At 41.5% G+C, this 20,852-nt stretch overlaps 1 protein-coding gene across 1 annotated transcript in view; it reads right to left on the bottom strand.

Moving 5' to 3' along the window:
- Positions 1-5,664: 5,664 nt before the first annotated feature.
- Positions 5,665-20,852, bottom strand: part of MYOZ2 (myozenin 2) — a 62,065-nt gene continuing 46,877 nt past the window's right edge. The window contains exons 5-6 of the mRNA XM_033938059.1: positions 14,345-14,528; positions 5,665-6,028 (exon numbers count right to left, since the gene is read on the bottom strand). Of these exons, the coding sequence (XP_033793950.1) occupies positions 5,806-6,028; positions 14,345-14,528 (407 nt within the window). The 3' untranslated portion in view covers positions 5,665-5,805. The remainder of the gene's footprint in view (positions 6,029-14,344; positions 14,529-20,852) is intronic.

Genomic DNA, 20,852 nt, shown 5'->3' with positions numbered 1-20,852 from the left:
AGAGACTGGAATTCCTGAATATGTATACCCTAGATGAAAGGAGGGACAGGGGAGATATGATTCAGACGTTCAGATGCTTGAATGGTATTAACGTAGAAAAAAGAAGGCTGCAACTTATACAAAATACCGCTGTTAAACTAATTTACAAAGCTAAAAAATATGATCATGTTACCCCACTGCTGATTAAATCCCATTGGCTTCCTATAAGCCATCGTATCACTTTTAAATTACTGCTTTTGGTGTTTAAAGCCTTAAACTTTAATGAACCCCAATTTATTAACAGATGGCTTATCCCATATAGTACAACACGATCACTTCGTTCATCTTCATTTAATCTTCTTTCCGTGCCTTCAATTAAAATGATAGGAACTAGAAGACAAGACATGTTCTCAGTTATGGCCCCACATTCATGGAATCTTTTACCACAATTCATTAGAGAACTAAAAGACCTAACACTATTTAAAAAAACGTTAAAAACCTTTCTCTTTAAAGATGCTTATGGAACTTAGGACAAAGAAAATATCGATTATTTTTTAACCGTTACTTGGTTGTTTTCTTTTTTTTTTTTTTTTTTTAAAAACAGCTATTATAACCTCCCTTTTTGTTCTTCCCTTTTATGTTTTTTCTTCTCTTCTATCAAAAATTGTAACTATTCCCCCTCTTAACCACACATGTCTTGTATGTCTTACCCACAAAATTATTTTAAACCTATGTCTACACTCAGTTTGTTAAGTGTGTTAAATTTTAACTAACAACAAATTTGTTTTTATGTCACCATTAACATTGTACTTGTTTAATTTATTAATATGTTATTATTATTGTACATCGCCTAGCAATTTAAATAGGCGATTCATCAAGAATAAATAAACTTGGAAACTTGGTAGAACAAAATATTTTCCAGAGAAAAGAAAATGGTAAAACCAGAGGACATAATTTGAGGTTGAGTGGTGGGAGACTCAAGAGCAATGTAAGGAAATTCTTCTTTACGGAGAGGGTGGTGGATGCCTGGAATGTGCTCCCGAGAGAGGTGGTGGAGAGGAAAAAGGTGACGGAGTTCAAAAAAGATTGGGATGAACACAGAGGATCTAGAATCAGAAAATAATAATAATAAATATTGAAGAACTAAGGCCAGTACTGGGCAGACTTGCATGGTCTGTGTCTGTATATGGCCGTTTGGTGGAGGATGGGCTGAAGAGAGCCTCAATGGCTGGGAGGGTGTGGATGGGCTGAAGTGAGCTTTGATGGAGACTTCGGTAGTTGGAACCTAAGAACAGTACCGGGCAGAGCTTTGGATTCTTGCCCAGAAATAAAGAAGAAGAAGAAAAAAAACGAACAATCAGGTTGGGCAGACTAGATGGACCATTTGGGTCTTTATCTGCCATCATCTACTATGTTACTATGGAATAGGTGCACGACTTGCTTACTGTTGGCATCTAACTTTGGTAGCCAGTTCTAGACCTGCCCTGCATATGTGCAAAAACTTTCTTGCAAGCAAAGATTAATTCTCACATATGCTCTCATAAGCACTTTGCATATATTTTAAATTTTGAAAGGCCCATAGGAACTGAATGCATGCTTATGAATGCACATCCCTAATATAATTTTTTGTCCCCTCCTCCCATCTCTCTACTCACACTTATGTATACTTCATTCCCTCTCTTCCTTATATTTGGGCCTGAATTCACTCTCTTTGTTTAGGGATTCTTTTACTAAACTGTAGAAGAGCTTCTTACGGTGGGCTTTGATGCTCATTCTATTCCTATGAGCATCGGAGCATTTACCTCGCTGGCCTGTGGAAAGAAATTCTTCCATGGTTTAATAAAACCCAGCGTTAGGGCTGCCCTGTCTATTAATTAGTCTTGGGGCTGACTGAATAAATAAGAGACTTGTGTGCAGGAGTGGAGTAGAAAAAGATGCAATGCTCTTTCCTGTTATAGATTGTATGGTAATACCAATTTTGAAAAAAGAGTTCCAGAGGTGATCTGGGAAATGAGTCTGACAATGGTGCTGATGGTAGAGACTGTTATAAAGAACAAAATTACAGAGCATGTACATAAGTATGGATTAATGAGAGAAAACCAAAATGGATTTAGTCAAGGGAAATCTTGCTTCACCAATCTACTGCATTTTTTTTGAAGGGGTGAATAAACATGTGGATAAAGGTGAACCAGTTGATTTCTGTATTTGGATTGTCAAAAGGCATTTGAGAAAGTACCTCATGAAAGACTTCTGAGGAAATTAGAAAGTCATGGGATAGGAGATAATGTTCTTTTATGGATTATAAACTGGTTGAAAGACAGAAAACAGAGAGTGGTTTAAATGGTCAGTATTCTCAATGGAGAAGGGTAAAGAGTGGAGTTCCCCTGGGGTCTGTGCTGGGAATGCTGCTTTGCAACATATTTATCAATGATCTAGAGATGGGAATAACTAGTGAGATAATTCACCTCATGCTTAGACTATTTCATGGTGACACCAGAAAATATTTCTTCACCGAAAGGGTGGTTGATCGCTGGAATAATCTTCCACAACAGGTAATTGAGGCCAGCAGCATGCCAGATTTTAAGAAAAGATGGGATTGGCATGTGGATCTCTTCATGGAGGTAGTTAGGGGGTGGGCCATTAGGGTGGGCAGACTAGATGGGCCGTGGCCCTTTTCTGCCGTCATGTTCTATGTTTCTATTTGGCATGTGGGATCTCTTCATGGAGGTAGTTAGGGGGTGGGCCATTAGTGTGGGCAGACTAGATGGGCCGTGGCCCTTTTCTGCCGTCATGTTCTATGTTTCTATGTACTTCTTTCGGGCCGCCCACATGCCCACCTCTCGCCTCTTCAATCCATTCAAAATGCTGCTGCGCGACTCATATTCTGTGAGAGCCGCTATTCTCACTTTACCCCTCTCCTCAAGTCACTTCATTGGTTCCCCATCCATTTCCAAATACAGTTTAAATTCCTCTTGCTGACTTACAAGTGCGTTCTTTCTGAAGCCCCCCCCCCCCATATCTCTCTTCACTTATCTCCCCCTATGCTCTTCCCCGTGATCTCCGTTTATCAGGCAAGCCCCTCTTATCTGTACCCTTCTCTTCCACTGCCAACTCCAGACTCTGTCCCTTCTTTCTTGCGGCACCGTATGCCAGGAACAGGCTACCTGAATCAATACATCGTGCTCCCTCCCTAGCAGCGTTCAAATCCAAGCTAAAAGCCCACTTTTTTGAATCTGTTTTCAACTCTTAACTGCCACTCACTGCTGTCAGATACCTAGACCCACTGTATCATTTTCTCTACCATAATCTCCCCAACCCCAAAATGTCCTGTCTAAATTAGATTTTAAGCTCTTCTGAGCAGGGACCGTCTATTGTATGTTAAAATGTACAGCGCAGCGTACGACTTTCAGCACTTTAGAAATAATAAATAGTAGTAGTGATGACACAAAGTTGTTAAATCGCAAGAGGACCTTGTGAGACTGGAAGACTGGACGTCAAAATGGCAGACGACGTTTAATGTGACTAAGTAGTGCCATACTAGGACAGAGCAAAGGTCCGTTAAGTCCAGGATCCTGTTTCCAACAATGGCCAACCCAGATCCCAAGTAGGAAAACAGATTTTATGCTGCAAAAGTGCAAAGTGATAAATGTGGGACAGAAAAACCGGAACTATAGCTATATGATGGTAGGAGTCACTGTCCAGGAAAAGGATCTAGGCATCATCATTGCGAATGCATTGAAACCCTCATCTCAGTGTGTGGCGGAGGCTAAGAAAGCCAATAGAAAAAGACTGGAAAACAAAGATGAGAAGGTTCGAAGGCCCTGGTCGCTGCATGTCAAAATACTAGAGAAGGGTGACGACCTTCCTAGGAGGCCTGGAGATCACTTTTCTGCCTTTGTCATCTGAGATTTTTCTCCCCTGCTTTATGGATCTTCCTACCAGTTTGGGAGCGAAAGGGAAATTTTATGACTAACATCGAGGCCTTACGTTGAACTGAGCCTAATTAGAATTTCTATTCCACTTCAGCTTCATTTTTTCATACATTTTGCTTTTCTTTCCCATTTCATCTTTTCCTCCTTTAAGGGGATTTGGTCTTATATTGAGTTTATAATATGGTTTTCTTCCTATCATTATTTTCTGGCTGCTTAACATAGATTGTGATCTCGTCTGGGACAGACAGGGAATATCTTTGAGCCTTATTATTATGTGTTTTTTTAAAAAAATCTATCTTTAATGTTAATATCTTCCTTGATGTATTCTTTCTGTACACCGTCTAGAACCGCAAATAAAGACTTATGTTATGGGTTAGTGGTTACTTACTGTTTTAGATGCCTTATCTTACATTACATGTGTAATTGTATGTACTATGTAGCATGAATGCTGCCTGTAACCCGCCTAGAACTCCGATTTGTCATTGAGAAAGACACGGGGGAAGCCAATTTTTGCCCTGTATCGGTAGCATGGAATATTACTACACCTTGGTTTTTGGCCAGGTACTAGTGACCTGGATTGGCCACCGTGAGAAGGGGCTACTGGGCTTGATGGACCTTTGGTCTGACCCTATGAGGTTATTCTTATGTTCTTATTTGGCAGAATATAAGATGGCACATAACATATGATAGAGGTCTATAAAATACTGAGTGGAATGGAACAGGTAGAGGTGAATTGTTTGTTTACTCTTTCCAAAATTTCTAGGAATAGGGGGCACTTGATGTGTAACTAAACTGTGGAATTTGTTGCCAAAAAATGTGGTGAACGCAGTTAGCTTAGCAGGGTTTATAAACAGTTTGAACCTTCCCTAAAAGAAAAGTTCATAAGCTGTTATTAAGATGGACTCGGGGGAATCCACTGCTTATTTCTAGAATAAACAGCATAAAATCTTATTTACTTTTTTGGGATCTTGCCAAGTACTTGTGACCTGGGTTGGTCACTGTTGGAAATAGATAGGCCTTTGTTCAGTCCTAGTATGGCAATTCTTATATTCTTATGTTATGGTGGGTTAGACGTCACTTGGTATAAGAGGTGTGAGTTTTTGTTTCCAAGGTATAAGGTAAAAATGAGTATTTGCCATCAGTGATGACAAGAGTGACGTGAGTTCTACTGAAAGCGAAAAGGGTCATGGATTTAATATACTGCCCTTCTGTGGTATAACCAAAGTGGTTTACATTTATTATATAAAAGTACTTTCTCTGACCCTAGTGGGCTCCCAATCTAAGTTTTGTACCTGGCAAAATGGAGAGTTACGTGATTTGCCTGGGATCATAAGTAACCACAGTAGGAATTGAACCTTGTTCCCCAATTCTCAGCCCAAAGCACTGTTAGGTTATTCCTCCACAATAACTAACCGAGGGCCCTTGGGAGAGGTTGAAGAAGAGTGTAATGTGAATTTTATAGAAGTATAGCAGGGTCTTTCTCAACAAAGCCCAGTAGAGTCTGGATGGAGCTGAATCACCTATTCTGGTTTTCCTAGTGTTGTTATGAAACAAATCAAGGAAACTTTTGTTTCCATGTATATTAGGGGCCTGGATAAATGATTCTGGATCTGAAACACACTGTGCGTGTTTATGAAATGTTTGTTCCAGTGGTGGAGGAATCTTGATTCCAGTCAAAAATCTTCTTTGTTGCACTAAGGTTTGATGTGACTTACTGTTATGTGTAACACTTAAGAATCAAAGTTTGTGTGGGGAAAGTACATAATAGAACTTTATTTATCATTAAATTTGATTCTCAGGATAGGGCTCTGCTTCAGACATAGGTATGTACATTGTACCAGTTGGTATCTCCAAAGCCATTCCACGGTGCTGGGACCAACGCAGCTGTTGTCCTTTATAGGTCCTCTGTTTCTGGAGCGGTGGTGCTCAGGGGCTGAGATAGGATGATGAGCGGAGACAACCAGCCCTGAGCCGTCCTGTTGAAGGAGCGCCTGGCATATAGAGGGTTCACTAGCATGGAGAGTGAAGGATCCATCAGCAGACGAAAGTTAAACTCGGGCACTTTGTAGGTAACCAATCTTGATGCCTTTTCAAAACCACCAAAGGGAATAGCAGCCCTGTGGATAGCAGAAGACAATTAAACCTTGCTTACAATAATGTACTTACTCTGTCTTTAGAAGCAAAGAGCAGCTAGTATTATTCTAGCATCTCCCTCCTAAACATTTTTCAAATATCAGAGATTTTGGTGGAGCTGAAACACAAAACCTGCAACATGCCCAAATTTCCATACACAAGTTGTCGAATAAGGGCACTTGCATATGCAACTTAATTCAAGAATTGGCTGTTAATTTGAGTTAACAGACAATTACTGTAGCTTAAATTAGTGTTAATTGGCAGTAATTGACCTAATTAGTATTTGTGCGTATAGCTGCTGTCATTTGATATTCTAGAACGTGTATGGGGGTGTGGATGGACATGGGTGCCTCGGAGCGGATTGCGGAACGCAAGGAATTATGGGACTAATATGCCTAATTGTCAAAGCTTCTGCTTGAAGTTAGGGGCAACGCTGTGGGCTTCACAGAAGTCAAGCTTGGTGTGTATAGTCCCAGTCCCTACATTTTGATCCTTATTTTGAATCTGCTTGTTGCTCTACTAGGACTGGTCATAACCACTGGAGCTATCATGCCGGGAGATATGGACTGTAGATAGGGCAGAGGGGGAGAAAGGAGGAGGAGACTTAATCGTACGGAGCGTATGATGAGCTCATCAAATTCATTGTCAAAGACAAGGAGTGGGAAGGAGTCAATGACCACTGGAGTAGTGTGGGGAGGTCATACCTTCATCCCTTCAATGGTCATCTGGTCAGTTTGGGCAATGTTTCAGCACTTATTTGTTGTTAAAACAGGTCTAGCCCTGGATGTTTTCTAAAATGTTCGATTATTGCCGAAAATCATCCAAATCATAAGACCACCCTAGTCCCACACAAGCTATGCCTCCAACACACCCCCTTCAGATTTTGAGACATTACAAACACCATAGAAATCTGCCTACAAAATACATTCTGAAATAGCAAATTGGAAGGTTGGGCAAGATAATGTCTATCTGCCCCTTTAGGCCACTTTTTAGACATTTTTCTGTTTTGAAAATGAGCCCTGTTACGCCCCCGGCAGCCTTACCCTGGTTGTGACAGTGCTCCAAGAGGAATGTGGTGGAGAAGAAAATGGTGACAGGGTTCAAAGAAGCCTGGGATGAACACAGAGGATCTCTAATCAGAAAATAATGGGTATACATTGAAGGAACTAAGGCCAGTACTGGGCAGGCTTGTGCAGTCTGTGTCCCTTGTGTGGACATTCAGTTGGGGATGGGCTGGGGAGGGCTTCGATGGCTGGGATGGTTGAGATGGGCTGGAGTGGGTTTTGATGGAGACTCCAGTGGTTGAAGCCTGGGCATACTACCGGGTAGGGCTCTGAGTTTCTGGCCCAGAGGTATCTAGGAAAGAGGACCATTTAAATTGAATTACTTTGTGGAACGTGTATGGTTGGGCAGACTGGGTGAACCCTTCGCGTTTTTATATGCCATCATAGGCTGCTGTAAGTTCTCGTGGGATTCGCAGTTCTCGCGGTAGTCTATCGAGCGGTGCAGGGCCGGCCGGGAGCACGAAAAACTCGCTCCTGCGTGCCGGCCTGGGTGCGCCGCTGGCTACTACGTTTACAAAGGAGGATTTGAGCACATACACGCTAGACCACCAGGGAAGTGGTACGCAAGGGAGGGTGGTAATTATTAGTATTGGCTGGGGCAGGAGACGGGAGGGATCCCTCCTGTCCCGGCCTACCACTAGGTGGTTTAAGTTAAGGGGAATGGTTACCATAATCTGCTGGCTGGGTTAGAGGGCAGAGGGGAGTACGGGACAATCAAGCCGTTGTGACATCCCTGATGATGTTGGCTCTTTTTAGGGGGAAGAGGGTACAGGGAAGGAAGGTGGGACGGTGTTCAGAGCCTGGTAGGGAATGGGACTGAGTGCAGGGCAGAGAGGAAAGGGGGCTGGGTGCAGAACTTGCCAGGGAGGGGGGCTGAGTGCAGAATCTGGAAGGGCAGGACACTTGAATATTAACCTGCCTGACTTATATTCGAGTCAACCATTTTTCCTCCTTTTTGTGGGGGGGAATGGGGGTCTCAACTTATATTTGGATCGTCTTATATTTGAGTATATACAGTATGTTCATTATATTTATTCAATAAAGCATAACTCAGAAGATTATGAGAATTTTCTGCATGTTTGTTAACATGCTGACAGTTTAACTTTCTGATAAGTACATCCTTACGTCTGCGAGATCAGTAAAACGTCCAAATTGTGCCCTGGATGTTTTCTAAAGTGTTTGATTATTGTAGAAAAACATCCAAATCATAAGAGAGCTCTAGTCCCTTACACATACCCCCCCCTTCAGATTTTGATACACTACAACTGATTCAAAACACCGCAATAAAGTTAATATATAATGCAAAAAAGTACGATCATGTTTCTCCGTTGTTGAAAGATTCTCACTGGCTGCCTATTAGCCATAGAATCACATTTAAAATAATGTTACTCATCTTCAAAACTTTAGCTTGTGAAGAACCCCAATTTATATCCAGGCTCTTGATACCCTATAATACTCAACGTTCACTTCGTTCCTCTAACCAAAACCTTCTCTCAGTTCCTTCCTTGAAGATTATTGGTACTAGAAGGGCAGATATTTTTTCAGTGACAGGTCCCCTATGGTGGAATGCCCTTCCCCAATATATTCGTGATGAAAAAGATGTTTTAATATTTAAAAAATCTTTAAAATCTTATCTATTTAGAGATGCCTTCAATGTCTAAAGCAGATTATGTTTTTTATTTTTTAATAGCTGAGATTTTTTATGTACCCTTACCTATCGTTTTTTTCCTAATTTTCTATTTTAAATGAAATATGTAACTTTTAATTTTTCCATCCCAACTACTTGTTTTGTTTTAGTCAAATGTTTATTGTTAATTTGTGAAACTCTTTTACCTTATTATATATTGTAATGTACATCGCTTAGTGATTTCAATAGGCGATAAATCAAATTCTGTTAATAAACTTGATAAACTTACAGAAAAACACCATAGAATCCTGTTTATAAAATATATTTTGAAATAGCAAATCGTAAGGTTGAGCGAGATAAATGTCCATTTGCCCCTTTATGCCACTTTTTGGACATTTTTTTCTTTTTAAAATGAGTCACATATGCTGTACACTACTTTGGGTGAATTTCTTCAAAGAGAGAGTAAATAAATTGTAATAAATATATGGATATATAATTCAAAGTATAACTGTCCAAAACTCACAAGCAATACAATAAATAGATAAAAAGGCTCTTTTACGAAGCTGCAGCAAAATGTGTCCTTTTGTGCAGGTTTTCTCATGCGTTAATGCCATAAGACCATAAGCCTTTCTATAGAGGGACAGGCCAAAGGTCCATCAAGCCCAATATCCAGTTCCCAACAGTGAGCAATCCAGGTCACAAGTCCCTGGCAAGCTCTCAAAAGAGTAAAACTAACAGTGGATTAATAATGGCTTATGGACTTTTCTTTTAGGAAATGATCCAAACCTGGATTAAACCCTACTAAGCTAACTGCTTAGCAATGAATTCCAGAGTTTAGTTACCTGTCCTAAAAGATAGACACAAGAAGCTCAAAAACATATAGAAAATGGCCATTTTCTCTACTGGATTTTTGGAAGGTTTTTCCCAAACCATCCAATATCAGATTTTAATGTCATATTGAAAATACCTCCAGACGCCATACTTTTAGGGGCATTTTCAAAACACAAAAACATTCAATAAAGAATCTAAATTGGCACTTGACGATGTATTTCCCAGGAGTTCCGGGACTGGTTGAATTCTGTGGACCCTAATCTCAAGTTTACCATGTCTTTCCATATGCAGTCTATTACATATCTTGATATCCGGGTTACTAAGCAAGACACTGAGCTAGTAACCACGGTATTCCGTAAGCACACTGATCGGAATATGTATCTTCATTTTTCCAGTTGTCATCCTACTAAATTGAAGCAGGCCTTACCCAACAGACAGTTTTTGAGGCTTCGCAGGATCTGTACATCCACTATTGAATTTAAGAGATAGGCCAGTGCTATGTGGCATCGTTTTGCTCAAAGGGGTTACCCTGAATGGGTTATCAAACAAGCCTACTCTCTTGCAAAACATGAAGAAACAGGTTTGTATCCTTATCTATTCTGATCGTGCTGTAGAGGTGGCCAATGTCATCAAAAAAATTATGGGGCATTTTAGCAATGCATGATGTTTTTAAGGATGGTCCATGCATTGCTTTTTCTAGACCCCAAAATCTGTCTAATATGCTTACTTCTCCTGTAGTTCCTCAAACCTATAATCCACTTGGGGGCCACGGTCCATGTGGCACATGTCAGATGTGTCTAAAAAAACTCGGATTTTGTGAAAAACTCAATAGTATTTACAATACACTTTCACAAGAAAAATATGGAATGTCAGGTGGAACATGAACAGCACAGCTTAGGTTTGGATGTAATGTGCAATGAAAAAATGGAGGAAAAAGCCTCAGACTAGGACCCTCCCACCTCCACAAAGGTGGTTTACAGGTGGTTAGGCGATAGCCTCATTGGCAAAAAACCTCCGTTGCACTCCAGAAAGTAAAAACCTTAAGCAGAGCTGTTAGTGACTTTCAACTTATCTTCTGATGATCGGTACACCACATGTCAGATATGTGCCATGTCCCTGCAACTGGATTGCTGGACTCATCCCATTAACCACAATAGCTATCATTTGAGAGCTCTTACTACTTATGTGTCAGCTTGGATCATATATATTAGCATCTGTCCCTGTCAAAAAATCTACGTAGGGCACACAAGCAGACAGATCAGGACTCGGCTGGTAGAGCATAATACTGCTACCCTGACTGCCCCTATGGTGAGTCACTGCTTGGAGTTTCAACATGTGTTCACCCAGTTATGTTGGTTTGTGATTGAGCAAATTCTTTCAAATTTCCAGGGTGATCGGAGTGCTAGGATCCAACTGAGAGAACAATTTTGGATATTTGAGCTGCAGGCTGTGAAACCTTAAGGGCTCAGTGACATGATAGAATGGAACTCTATTATTTAACTGCAGTTTTTTTTCATTTCTTTCATTTTGTGATTACTTTTTTGTTTCACCTCCTCTCCAGGCCCTGTTAGGGTTTACACCTGTGAATGCTGTTGTAAGCTCTAATGTGATTATTCTGCTAATTGCCTGAGAATTTAAAGCTGTTGTTGTGTCTCCAGTCCTTCCCCCTTTTTGCCTGGAATCAGTCTGATCTACAGTTGTGTGGCCCGTTCGGCTCCTGAGGAAGGGGCTTTTGCCCTGAAACACTGCTGGATTGAGCCGTGTTGAAAGAGGACTGTACCTTAACTTTGGTCTTTGATCCCAAAAAAGCTGGACTCTCCTTGCTACTATTTGACTATAGCACCTTTATTCAGCTAAGTAACTGGAGGGACAAGTGACTGTTCAGGTCAGTGGGTTAGGCATTCGGGGCATTGCAGGACAGTGAACTTTTTGTCTTCCACACTGTTTGCACTTGACTTGCACTTTAAAGCACAGAGGAGCATCCAGCTGATGGTGTGCGGCTGGCAGTGAGTGGTAATCTCTGCTCAGTATTTGCTGGCTTTGCTATTCTAAGCACTAGAGCTGCTCTTTGAGTCGCTCTTTAAAGCTTTCAAACTCACGCTGAGAGTGCTCTTTATCTTAAAAATTTAGATTTGAGATTTATATATTTTTGGTGGAGTCTAGGGAGTTAATAATAATAATAATAATAACAGTTTATATACCGCAATACCGTTAAGTTCTATGCGGTTTACAGAAGATTAGTGGGGTACAAGTTGAGTTGACGTACAAGTTGAGTTAACTTAAGGGATGTGGGAACAATGGGGAGAAAGGGCAAGAGAGGGGAAGGAGGGAAGTGGGTCAGCTGTCTAGGTATTTCAGGAATAGGTGAGTTTTGAGGCGTTTCCTGAATACCTCATAAGTGGTGGGCAATAGGAGTTGTTCTAGGTCTTTACCCCATAGAGCAGCCTGATGTGAGAGAAGATGCTCATGGTGTTTTTTTAGTTTGCATCCTCTAACCGGGGGAGAAACGAAGTGCGAGTGGGAGCTTCTCTTGTGTTTGTTGGCTGAGAAGGAGAATAGGTCAGTGATGTATTTAGGGGTTAGACCGTAGAAAACTTTAAAACAGAGGCAGGCGAACTTAAACTTTACACGAGCTTCCATCGGCAGCCAGTGTAGCTGTTTGAAGTATGGCGTCACGTGATCGAACTTCTTTAGACCGAAGATTAGTCTGACCGCAGTGTTTTGCATTAGTTGTAATCGTCGCATATTCTTTTGGGGGATTGCTAAGTAGGCGATGTTACAGTAGTCGAGTTGACTTAATACGAGGGATTGTACCAAGATTCTGAAGGCAGAGTTATCAAAGTATGCTTTAATGGATTTAAGTTTCCAGAGGGTGAAAAAACTCTTTTTGATTAGGGAGTCCACCTGATCTTTCATGGTGAGGCATTGGTCCAGAGTTACACCCAGTATTTTAATGGTGGGCTGTATGGGGTTGTTATGTTTGTTGATGTCTAGTGGGGTTTTGGTGTCAAGAGGGCGCGGTGAAGCGACAAAGAATTTTGTCTTCTCAGTATTGAGCTTGAGTTTGAAGTCTGTCATCCAATGTTCCATCAAGTTTATGGCTTCTGATGCTTTTGGAATTGTTTCCGAGATGGAGTTGGCAAATGGGATAATAATTGTGAAGTCATCAGCGTAACTGAATAATTTTATCCCCAGCTGGGTTAATTGAACGCTCAGTGAGGTCATGTAGATATTGAAAAGCAGAGGGGATAGTGGGGAGTGGGGACCCTTGCGAAACGCCGGATGGGTTGCTCCAGGTGTTGGAGAGATCATTGTTGAAGCGAACCTGATAGGTTCGGGACGAAAGGAAACCATGAAACCAGTTTAGCACTTCGCCTCTGATGCCAATAGCATCTAGACACTGTAGCAATTTCGCATGGTCTACAAGGTCAAAGGCAGAGCTCATGTCGAATTGCATGATCAGGGCACTGAGGCCTTTGCTTAAAAATAGGTGCAAGTAATCTAAGATGGCCGCAATTACCGTTTCTGTGCTGAAAAGCGGTCTAAAGCCGGATTGAGTCTCATGAAGGAGTGAGAACTGGTCTAGATATTCCATTAATTGGGAGTGTACCAGCCCCTCCATGATCTTTACAAAGAGTGGTATGGAAGCAATTGGTCTGTAGTTGGAAACTAGGGCTGACGATTCTTTGCTATTTTTTAGGATAGGGGTTATTATGTGGCCTTTGTTGGTGAGGAATTTTCCGTTTTTCAGGTTATGGGCTAAGTAGTGCAGTAGAGATAGTTTAAATTCAAGTGGTGCCGCTTTCATGATTTCCGAGGGACATGAGTCCAGGAAGCAGTATGATTTGGAGTATTTGTTGTATAATTTGGTATAGTTATTCCAATCTATGTCTTGAAAGGAATCCCAGAACATGTCTGCAGGGGTTTCATTTCCCTGTGTGTTAGCTATATGGTGTTCATTAGGTTCTTCTGTTGGGTAATTGTTTCTTAGTTTTTTAATTTTTGAGTCAGTGCAGGGCTAGGTCGTTTGCCGAGGGTAATTTAGAGTTGTGTGTGGGTAGAGTGTCAAATAGGTTAGTAACCAGATTGAACAGCTCTTTTGTATTAACTCCTCGTGAGCTGTTGCAGGATGAATTGATTTTGTTTGAGTAAAATGCTTTGCGTTTATCTTTTTTTAGTTGTTTGTAGGTTTTTATATTGGCTCTCCAATTGTTACGGTCTGATAATTCTCCTGTTTTTTTCCATTTTCTTTCTAGACGTCTGGCTAACTGTTTCATTTTTAGGAGATCAATGTCGAATCATTTGTTATATTTATTTGCATTACTTTTACTGGTATGTTTAGGTGCCATGTTGTCTAAAATGCAGGTGCTGGTAGTGGTCCAGTGATCCCAAAAATCAGCTACTTCCTTTACCTCTGCTTGTAGTTTATATAACTTTCCTGCAATGCCCTAGGGCATGCCCAACTTATATTTTGGTGTCTTTTAAGGATATTTTGTCTTGGGGTTTTTGCTATAGTTATCATGCGCAATTTTATACATTACCATAAAATCAGACATGCAAGATTATAGAATTAGAGGGATAATGTTTTATGAAATGGAATGTATGATTGGTTTCTTTTATCCAACAGAACCAAACCTTCCTTTCTGTAAGGTTTTTGAGGTCTATTTCAGGGGTCTCTTACTGCCTATAATTCATCATATTTCTTGCATAAAGAAAAAAAAAAAGATTAAGAACTGTCTATATCGTAAGCAGAGCTTCTAGTCGCCCACTGCAATCACCTGTTAAAACTCCTGTAGTCTGGAAGCAAGGCCTGTTGCTCTGCCTTTGGCATCATGGCATAGAAAGCCTCCAAGAGCTCGGGATCATTGGCTATGGCTTCTTGCCAGGGGGACTGATAGTACTTGGGCATGGCTGTGGTGTTGAATCGCTCACAAGGAATTTCCTTCAAAGGGCCAGAATATCCTGCATGGAGATAAAAAGCAAAGGATCCCCTTAGACTCAGCCATTTCACACTTTTAAGTACCTTGCTTACTACACTGGCTACCTATGAAACAAAGGGTACATTATAACAGTGTTCTTCAACCACCAGTCCATGGATCGGTGCCGGTCCACAGACATTTCCTGCCGGTCCACAGGGCCAGCATGTGCATCAGGCCCAAAACTGTGTTCTTCAACTGCCAGTCTGCGGTGCGATCGATGCATTGTTAATAAGATTATATTGTGTGTATATATGAAAAATGAATGGAAAAAAGTGTTACAATTAGGACTATGGGGGCAGGGTCTGGGTTCTTCAACCGCCAGGTTGCGGACCGATGCTGGTCCACAAAATAATTATTTTATTTCTGCCGGTTCATAGGTGTAAAAAGGTTGAAGAAGGTCCATAGTACGTCAAGTGTTGTGCAGACTGGCCCCAGTGTTCTGGGAGGTCTATAGATCTAGAAAGGCTTTGAGGGATGAAACTTACAACAACCATGGAATTGGGAGTGCCATGTTTTCGGTTGCTGGTGTGAATTTGTGGAATGCCCTTCCTGATGCCGATATGTGACAGGTAGAATCTTATGTTGGATTAAAATATCTTGAATGCTTAGAGGGAGAACGGTTCGATCATGTCTAGGTGTCATTATGCTTGAGTACCTGAATAAATTAATGTAAACCGTTCTGAACTCCTCTGAGAGAACGGTATAGAAAAGTGAATACATTAAATAAATTTTAAAAAATAAAAATAATGTTTGTTATTGATCCTAGGTGGTATCTAAATGTTTTCAATAAAACCAAACTAAGTGCAATACATGCAAAGAATGATAAAAACAAGGATCACACAACATCCATTTGTCTATCCTTCCTGTACAGACAACATTGGCCAGGCCACAGCCTTTTCCCAGAATGAGTTCAAGACAGAACTGAAGAGCAGTTTTTAGCAACACAGTCTAGTGAAGCGCTAACACAATATAGAACTAACATATAATACAAGCACACAATAGCCACGACAACATTATCATGATGCAGCTATGCTGGAGGAGGGAGGTGGAGAACAGGCCCCTAAATTGATGTCAAGCTATAAGAAACTCCTTGCCACAAGAACATACAAGCTGCCACATTGGTCCATCAAGCCCAGTGTCCTGTTTCCAACAGTGGCCAACCCAGCTCCCAGGTAATAAAACAGATTTTATGCTGCTTTATGGATTTCTCCAAACCATCTCAATAATGGCCTATGTTCTTCTCTTTTAGGAAATTATCCAAACCTTTTTAAACCCCACATTCTCCTGCAATGAATTCCAGAGTTTGATTACAGTTTATTTTGTCTAGGAATTTTTTCCTCCTCTTTGATGAGATTTTCTATCTCCTAATTCTTCTCTGAGTTTCATAGGATTTGAGGAAGTTCCAAATATGCCCCACTGAGTGAAGATAATATATGAATGCCTCACATATCCAACATAGACACCCACCCAAAATGTTACCACTGCCTGGGACAATCATTTTCTCTCTAACTACAGCTACTGTGCCAAGATGTTGCTGAGGGTACGACACTTTGGGGGAAATTCTATAAAAGCCACCTAACTTAATCAATTGGTCATAATTGAAAAGAATATACATTAATTGGGAGAAAGGTGCCTGTCTTAGATGTGATTGTACAAAAGACAGGTGCCTAACATCAAAGCAGGCATGTTTGGGGATGGAGAAAGACTTAGGCACCAGTAGGCCTGATTCTCTAAAGGACGTAGGCCTGTAAAACCCTGGTCTACATTACAGGCACCCAAGTTTTAAGTTAGGTGAGATTTTACCAAATTTAGGATCTTCAGCCTCTCTATTGGATTCTTCCTAAGCAAAGCTGAGAAAAAAAGGATTGGATCCTTTTCTTTGACGGACGGAGCCACACGTCAAGAAAGGGATAAGCGGTCCTCAAAAGAAAGAGGTTAGATCTCAAAGTCAGAAAGAAGCTGCTCATAGTTCAGAAGACTTTGGCAGAACCACTGCACAGACTACAAAACAAGTTTGGTGCGGATGTGATTGGCAGAGAAGAATATTCCACAGCTGGATAGACAATGCCAACAGAGATATAAGTAAATGCGGATGACTTACCACACACTTCCAATTCAGGAAGGCACTGAAAATCCATCTGTTCTCTTACAACGTATTCGTGTACATGTGGCATATACCTCTGGATTCTTTCTAATATTATGTAAGCCGCAATGATTCCTAGTCGCCATTTGGCTTTATTATTCTTTGCGTGTAGGAGGGGGTGCTGAAAAGTTCTCAGCCCAACCAACCAACTTCCTAAATTATGAGCCTTATTTTGCCACTGGAGCTGAAAGGAGTGTTATCTTATTTCGTGAAGAGCCAATTTGCAGAAATGAAATTCTGTGTTTTGACATTGTTTCAGATGATTGATTGAAATGGTGTGGTGGCCATTTTAGTCCACTCTTCAAGGTAATATGTAGAAATCAAAACATTTTTTTATAAACACCTATTTTAGGTAACCCCTTCTTCCTCAGATCAGAAATAAGCAAATTCAGTACAGTCAAACCTCGGTTTGCGAGTGTTTTGCAAGACAAACAAATCTTGCCACGCAAACCGAGCATTGACTCGATATGTGAGGCATCGCCCCCCCCACCCACCTCGCAAACTGGCATCAGTGTCTCCAAGAATCTCATTAGAATGTCAGAGAGAGCGGGAGCCAGAAGGCCTTGAGCGTACGCAGAATCAGCGGCAAGCGGCAGGCGGCAGGCTCTTTGGGCACCAGGATGCAGCCTGTGGGTTGGTGCTGCATGCTGGTGCCCGATCGCGGTAAGAGTGGGTGCGGGCGGGCAGGGGGGCAAAGCCGGTTCCTGGGAGTGGGGGGGGGAAGCCTGCCAGTGGCCTCGGGGGTGGGGGTCTTTTGCCTGCATTTCCATTCTCTTCTATGGGGAAACGTGCTTTGATCTATGCTTCTGGACCGAATTATGCTGGCAAACCAAGGTTCCACTGTATATGTAAGGGAAGGGCTAGATCCACTAAACGGACCTACTTATCCGATCCGGATCAGATCCAGGTCCAGGGGGCTGATTCATGACGCATCCTCATGCAACTGCAGGGATCACTGAATAGCGATGTGTGGCTAAAGAGAGAGAATGGGGTCCACAGTGACTCCTAAAACTTTTAGAAATGCTTCAGAAGGAAGAGTTTGTCCATCACCTGGTGACAGATGTTCTCATGAACCTGCCAGGATTGCAAAGCTAAACCCTAAACATCCAGTCCCACTTATAATTAAACCTCAGTTCATTATAAACAACTTTAAGTAAAAGTAGAGTCTGTAAAGCCAAAACACTTGAGTGAAATTCAATAAATGGTGCCTAGGCTAGACACTGCTGGGTGCCCTAATCACAGACGCTTAGCAAGGCCTAACTAAAATTCACACACAATGTTTTAAAATTGGTGTGGTAATTGACCATACCACTAAAAACTGCTTTAAAAAAATGGAAGAAATTAATTAGGGGTGTATGTGGAATAATGTGAGGTGTCTAACGACACTCTGAAACACATTGCCAAAGGATGTGGTAAGAGTGGTTAACGTGGCTGGTTTTAAAAACAAGGTTTGGACAAGTTCCTGGAGGAAAAGTTCATAGTCTGCTATGAGACAGACATGGTGGAAGCTGCTGCTTGCCCTGGATCGGTAGCATGAAATATTGCTACTATTTAGGTTTTTGCCAGGTATTTGTGACCTGGATTAGCCTCCTTGAAGATGAGCTACTGGGCTTGACAGACCATTGGTCTGACCCACTAAGGCTATTCTTAGGTTCTTATGACAACTAGACCTAAAAGGTAGGCATAGTTAGGGGCAAAGAATACACATGGTGATTAACTTAGGCATCACTAGATGTCTGTGGTAGGCGCTGGTAAATTAGGCCAGGAAAAATCTGGCCTAATATACTGGTACCTACCACAACGACACCTAGAGACGCCTAAGCATGCCTAGATACCTCCAAGCATGATTCTGTAAGTGGTGCCTAGAGGTTGATTGACAACTGTTATGCATGGGTAGGCATCGTTTATAAAATTAGGCTCATTGCCCATGCATGCAATCTGTTTTGGCACGTAGAACCTGTTTCAGCAGAAAAGTGTCTAATAAATCGCCAACAATAATTCTACTTAAACCGCACTAACCTTCATCATGGATCACATCTCGCACATACTTAGGGCAAGGAACCAAGCACTAATCCTCCAATTTGACCTGAGCAGTGCCTTTGATCTGGTGGAGCACGAAATCCTATTGACCTGTCTAAATGCCATCGGAATCATGGGAAAGGTGCTAAACTGGTTTGAGGGCTTCTTGAAAAACCGATCCTACCAAGTGATCAGTGAACAATCCTACTCACAATCTTGGGTCATCCTCTGTGGTGTCCCACAAGGCTCCTCCCTCTTTGACATATACAGTATATGTCCTCTCTAGGCGAAACACTATCAAAGCTGAACATCAAACTCTACATATATGCAGACGACATCACAATCATCATTCCCATCTCCACCCTATCGACCGAAACCAGGACCTTCATCTCTTCAGTGATCACCCAGGAATCACAATGGACAAAAAACTTCAAACTTAAACTAAACCTGGAGAAGACCAAATTCTTCATGGCAACCCCATCAAACAAAACCCTCGACTCTTCAATCAATCTAAATGGAAGCAACTTCCCAATCAACCCCACCATAAAAGTCCTAGGAGTCACCATCGACCAACAACTCACCCTTGACGCCTGATAAAAGGGATGGAAAACCTTTCATACGCTGAGAGATTGGAGAAACTGGGTCTCTTTTCCCTGGAGAAGAGGAGACTTAGAGGGGATATGATAGAGACTTATAAGATCATGAGGGGCATAAAGAGAGTAGAGAGGGACAGATTCTTCAAACTTTCAAAAAATAAAAGAACAAGAGGCCATTCGGAAAAGTTGAAAGGGGACAGATTCAATACAAATGCCAGGAAGTTCTTCTTTACCCAACGTGTGGTGGACACTTGGAATGCGCTTCCACAGGACGTTATAGGGCAGAATACAGTACTGGGATTTAAGAGAGGATTGGACATTTTCCTGCTGGAAAAGGGAATAGAAGGGTATAAATAGAGGATTACTGCTCAGGTCCTGGACCTGTTGGGCCGCCGCGTAAGCGGACTGCTAGGCAAGATGGACCTCAGGTCTGACCCAGCAGAGGCATTGCTTATGTTCTTATGATGCCCACACTGACATCTTAATCAAAAAATGCTTCTGCCTACTATGGAAATTACGCGCACTCTAAAACCTTACTTCGACTTCGCTGTGTTTAGACTGCTAGTCTAATCTCTAATTCTAAGCTCACTGGACTACTGCAATATAATTTACCCACAAAAATACCCTTAAAAGACTAAGAGCGATCCAAAACACGGCGGTAAGATTGATCTTTGGCCTGAAAAAATCCGACCACATCTCCCCATACTTCAAAAAAATGACACTGGCTACCAATCGAAGCCAGAATTATCTTCAAATTCGGCTGCCTCTGCTATAAGACATTATTTGGCTCCTCGCCCACCTACCTCATGAGCCACCTCATTCTTCAGGATAATCCCTGCCCCTCCCGCAAAACTCTTCTTTTCTCATTCCCCAGCCCCAAGGGATGTCGATACAAAAAATTCCTTAATAGGACACTATCCTTTCAGGCAGGCATCTGGAATAACACCCTAAGCGCCCTTCTCCGGAATTCTCCATCCTCCCATCCTCCCTACAGTCCCAACGTGAACACCGCCTACCCACGCACCCCCACGTCATCTCAATGCTGTAACCTCCACGCTCTTTTCACTTCTATCGATACCTGTACTTCTACTTTACTGTAGACCGTCTTGAACTGAAAAGGTATGACGGTATATAAATAAATCTATTATTATTATTTTAAAAATAAATCGGGACAATAATAAATACCTGAAAAACACCCAAACTAAAACCAATTATACACTTACAGAAAGATACTTTTCTCTAAGAATGACATTACACAGAATTAAACAATAAGAAATAAGAAGAAACATCAAGAGTTTCCCCTTCCCCTCTTATGTGAATGAACATTCAAAATATTTACCTAAAAGGTGACCACCTAAAATAATTTCATGGCTGCATGTGAGAGACTCCCAAAACTCCAGATGTTACTCCCCCAAATGTAATTAATTCATTAATTTAAACCATGATGACAGCTTTTGTGGGTTTTTCATGCTTTCAGTATTCTAGATATGGCTGACAGAACAGTTTTATATCCATTACTGAAGTTGTATTGCACTTTGATCCTCAATAA

This window comes from Geotrypetes seraphini, chromosome 1 (genome assembly GCF_902459505.1).
Source record: "Geotrypetes seraphini chromosome 1, aGeoSer1.1, whole genome shotgun sequence".
In the NCBI taxonomy this organism is placed as follows: domain Eukaryota; kingdom Metazoa; phylum Chordata; class Amphibia; order Gymnophiona; family Dermophiidae; genus Geotrypetes; species Geotrypetes seraphini.
This window is presented reverse-complemented; position numbering and strand designations above follow the sequence as displayed.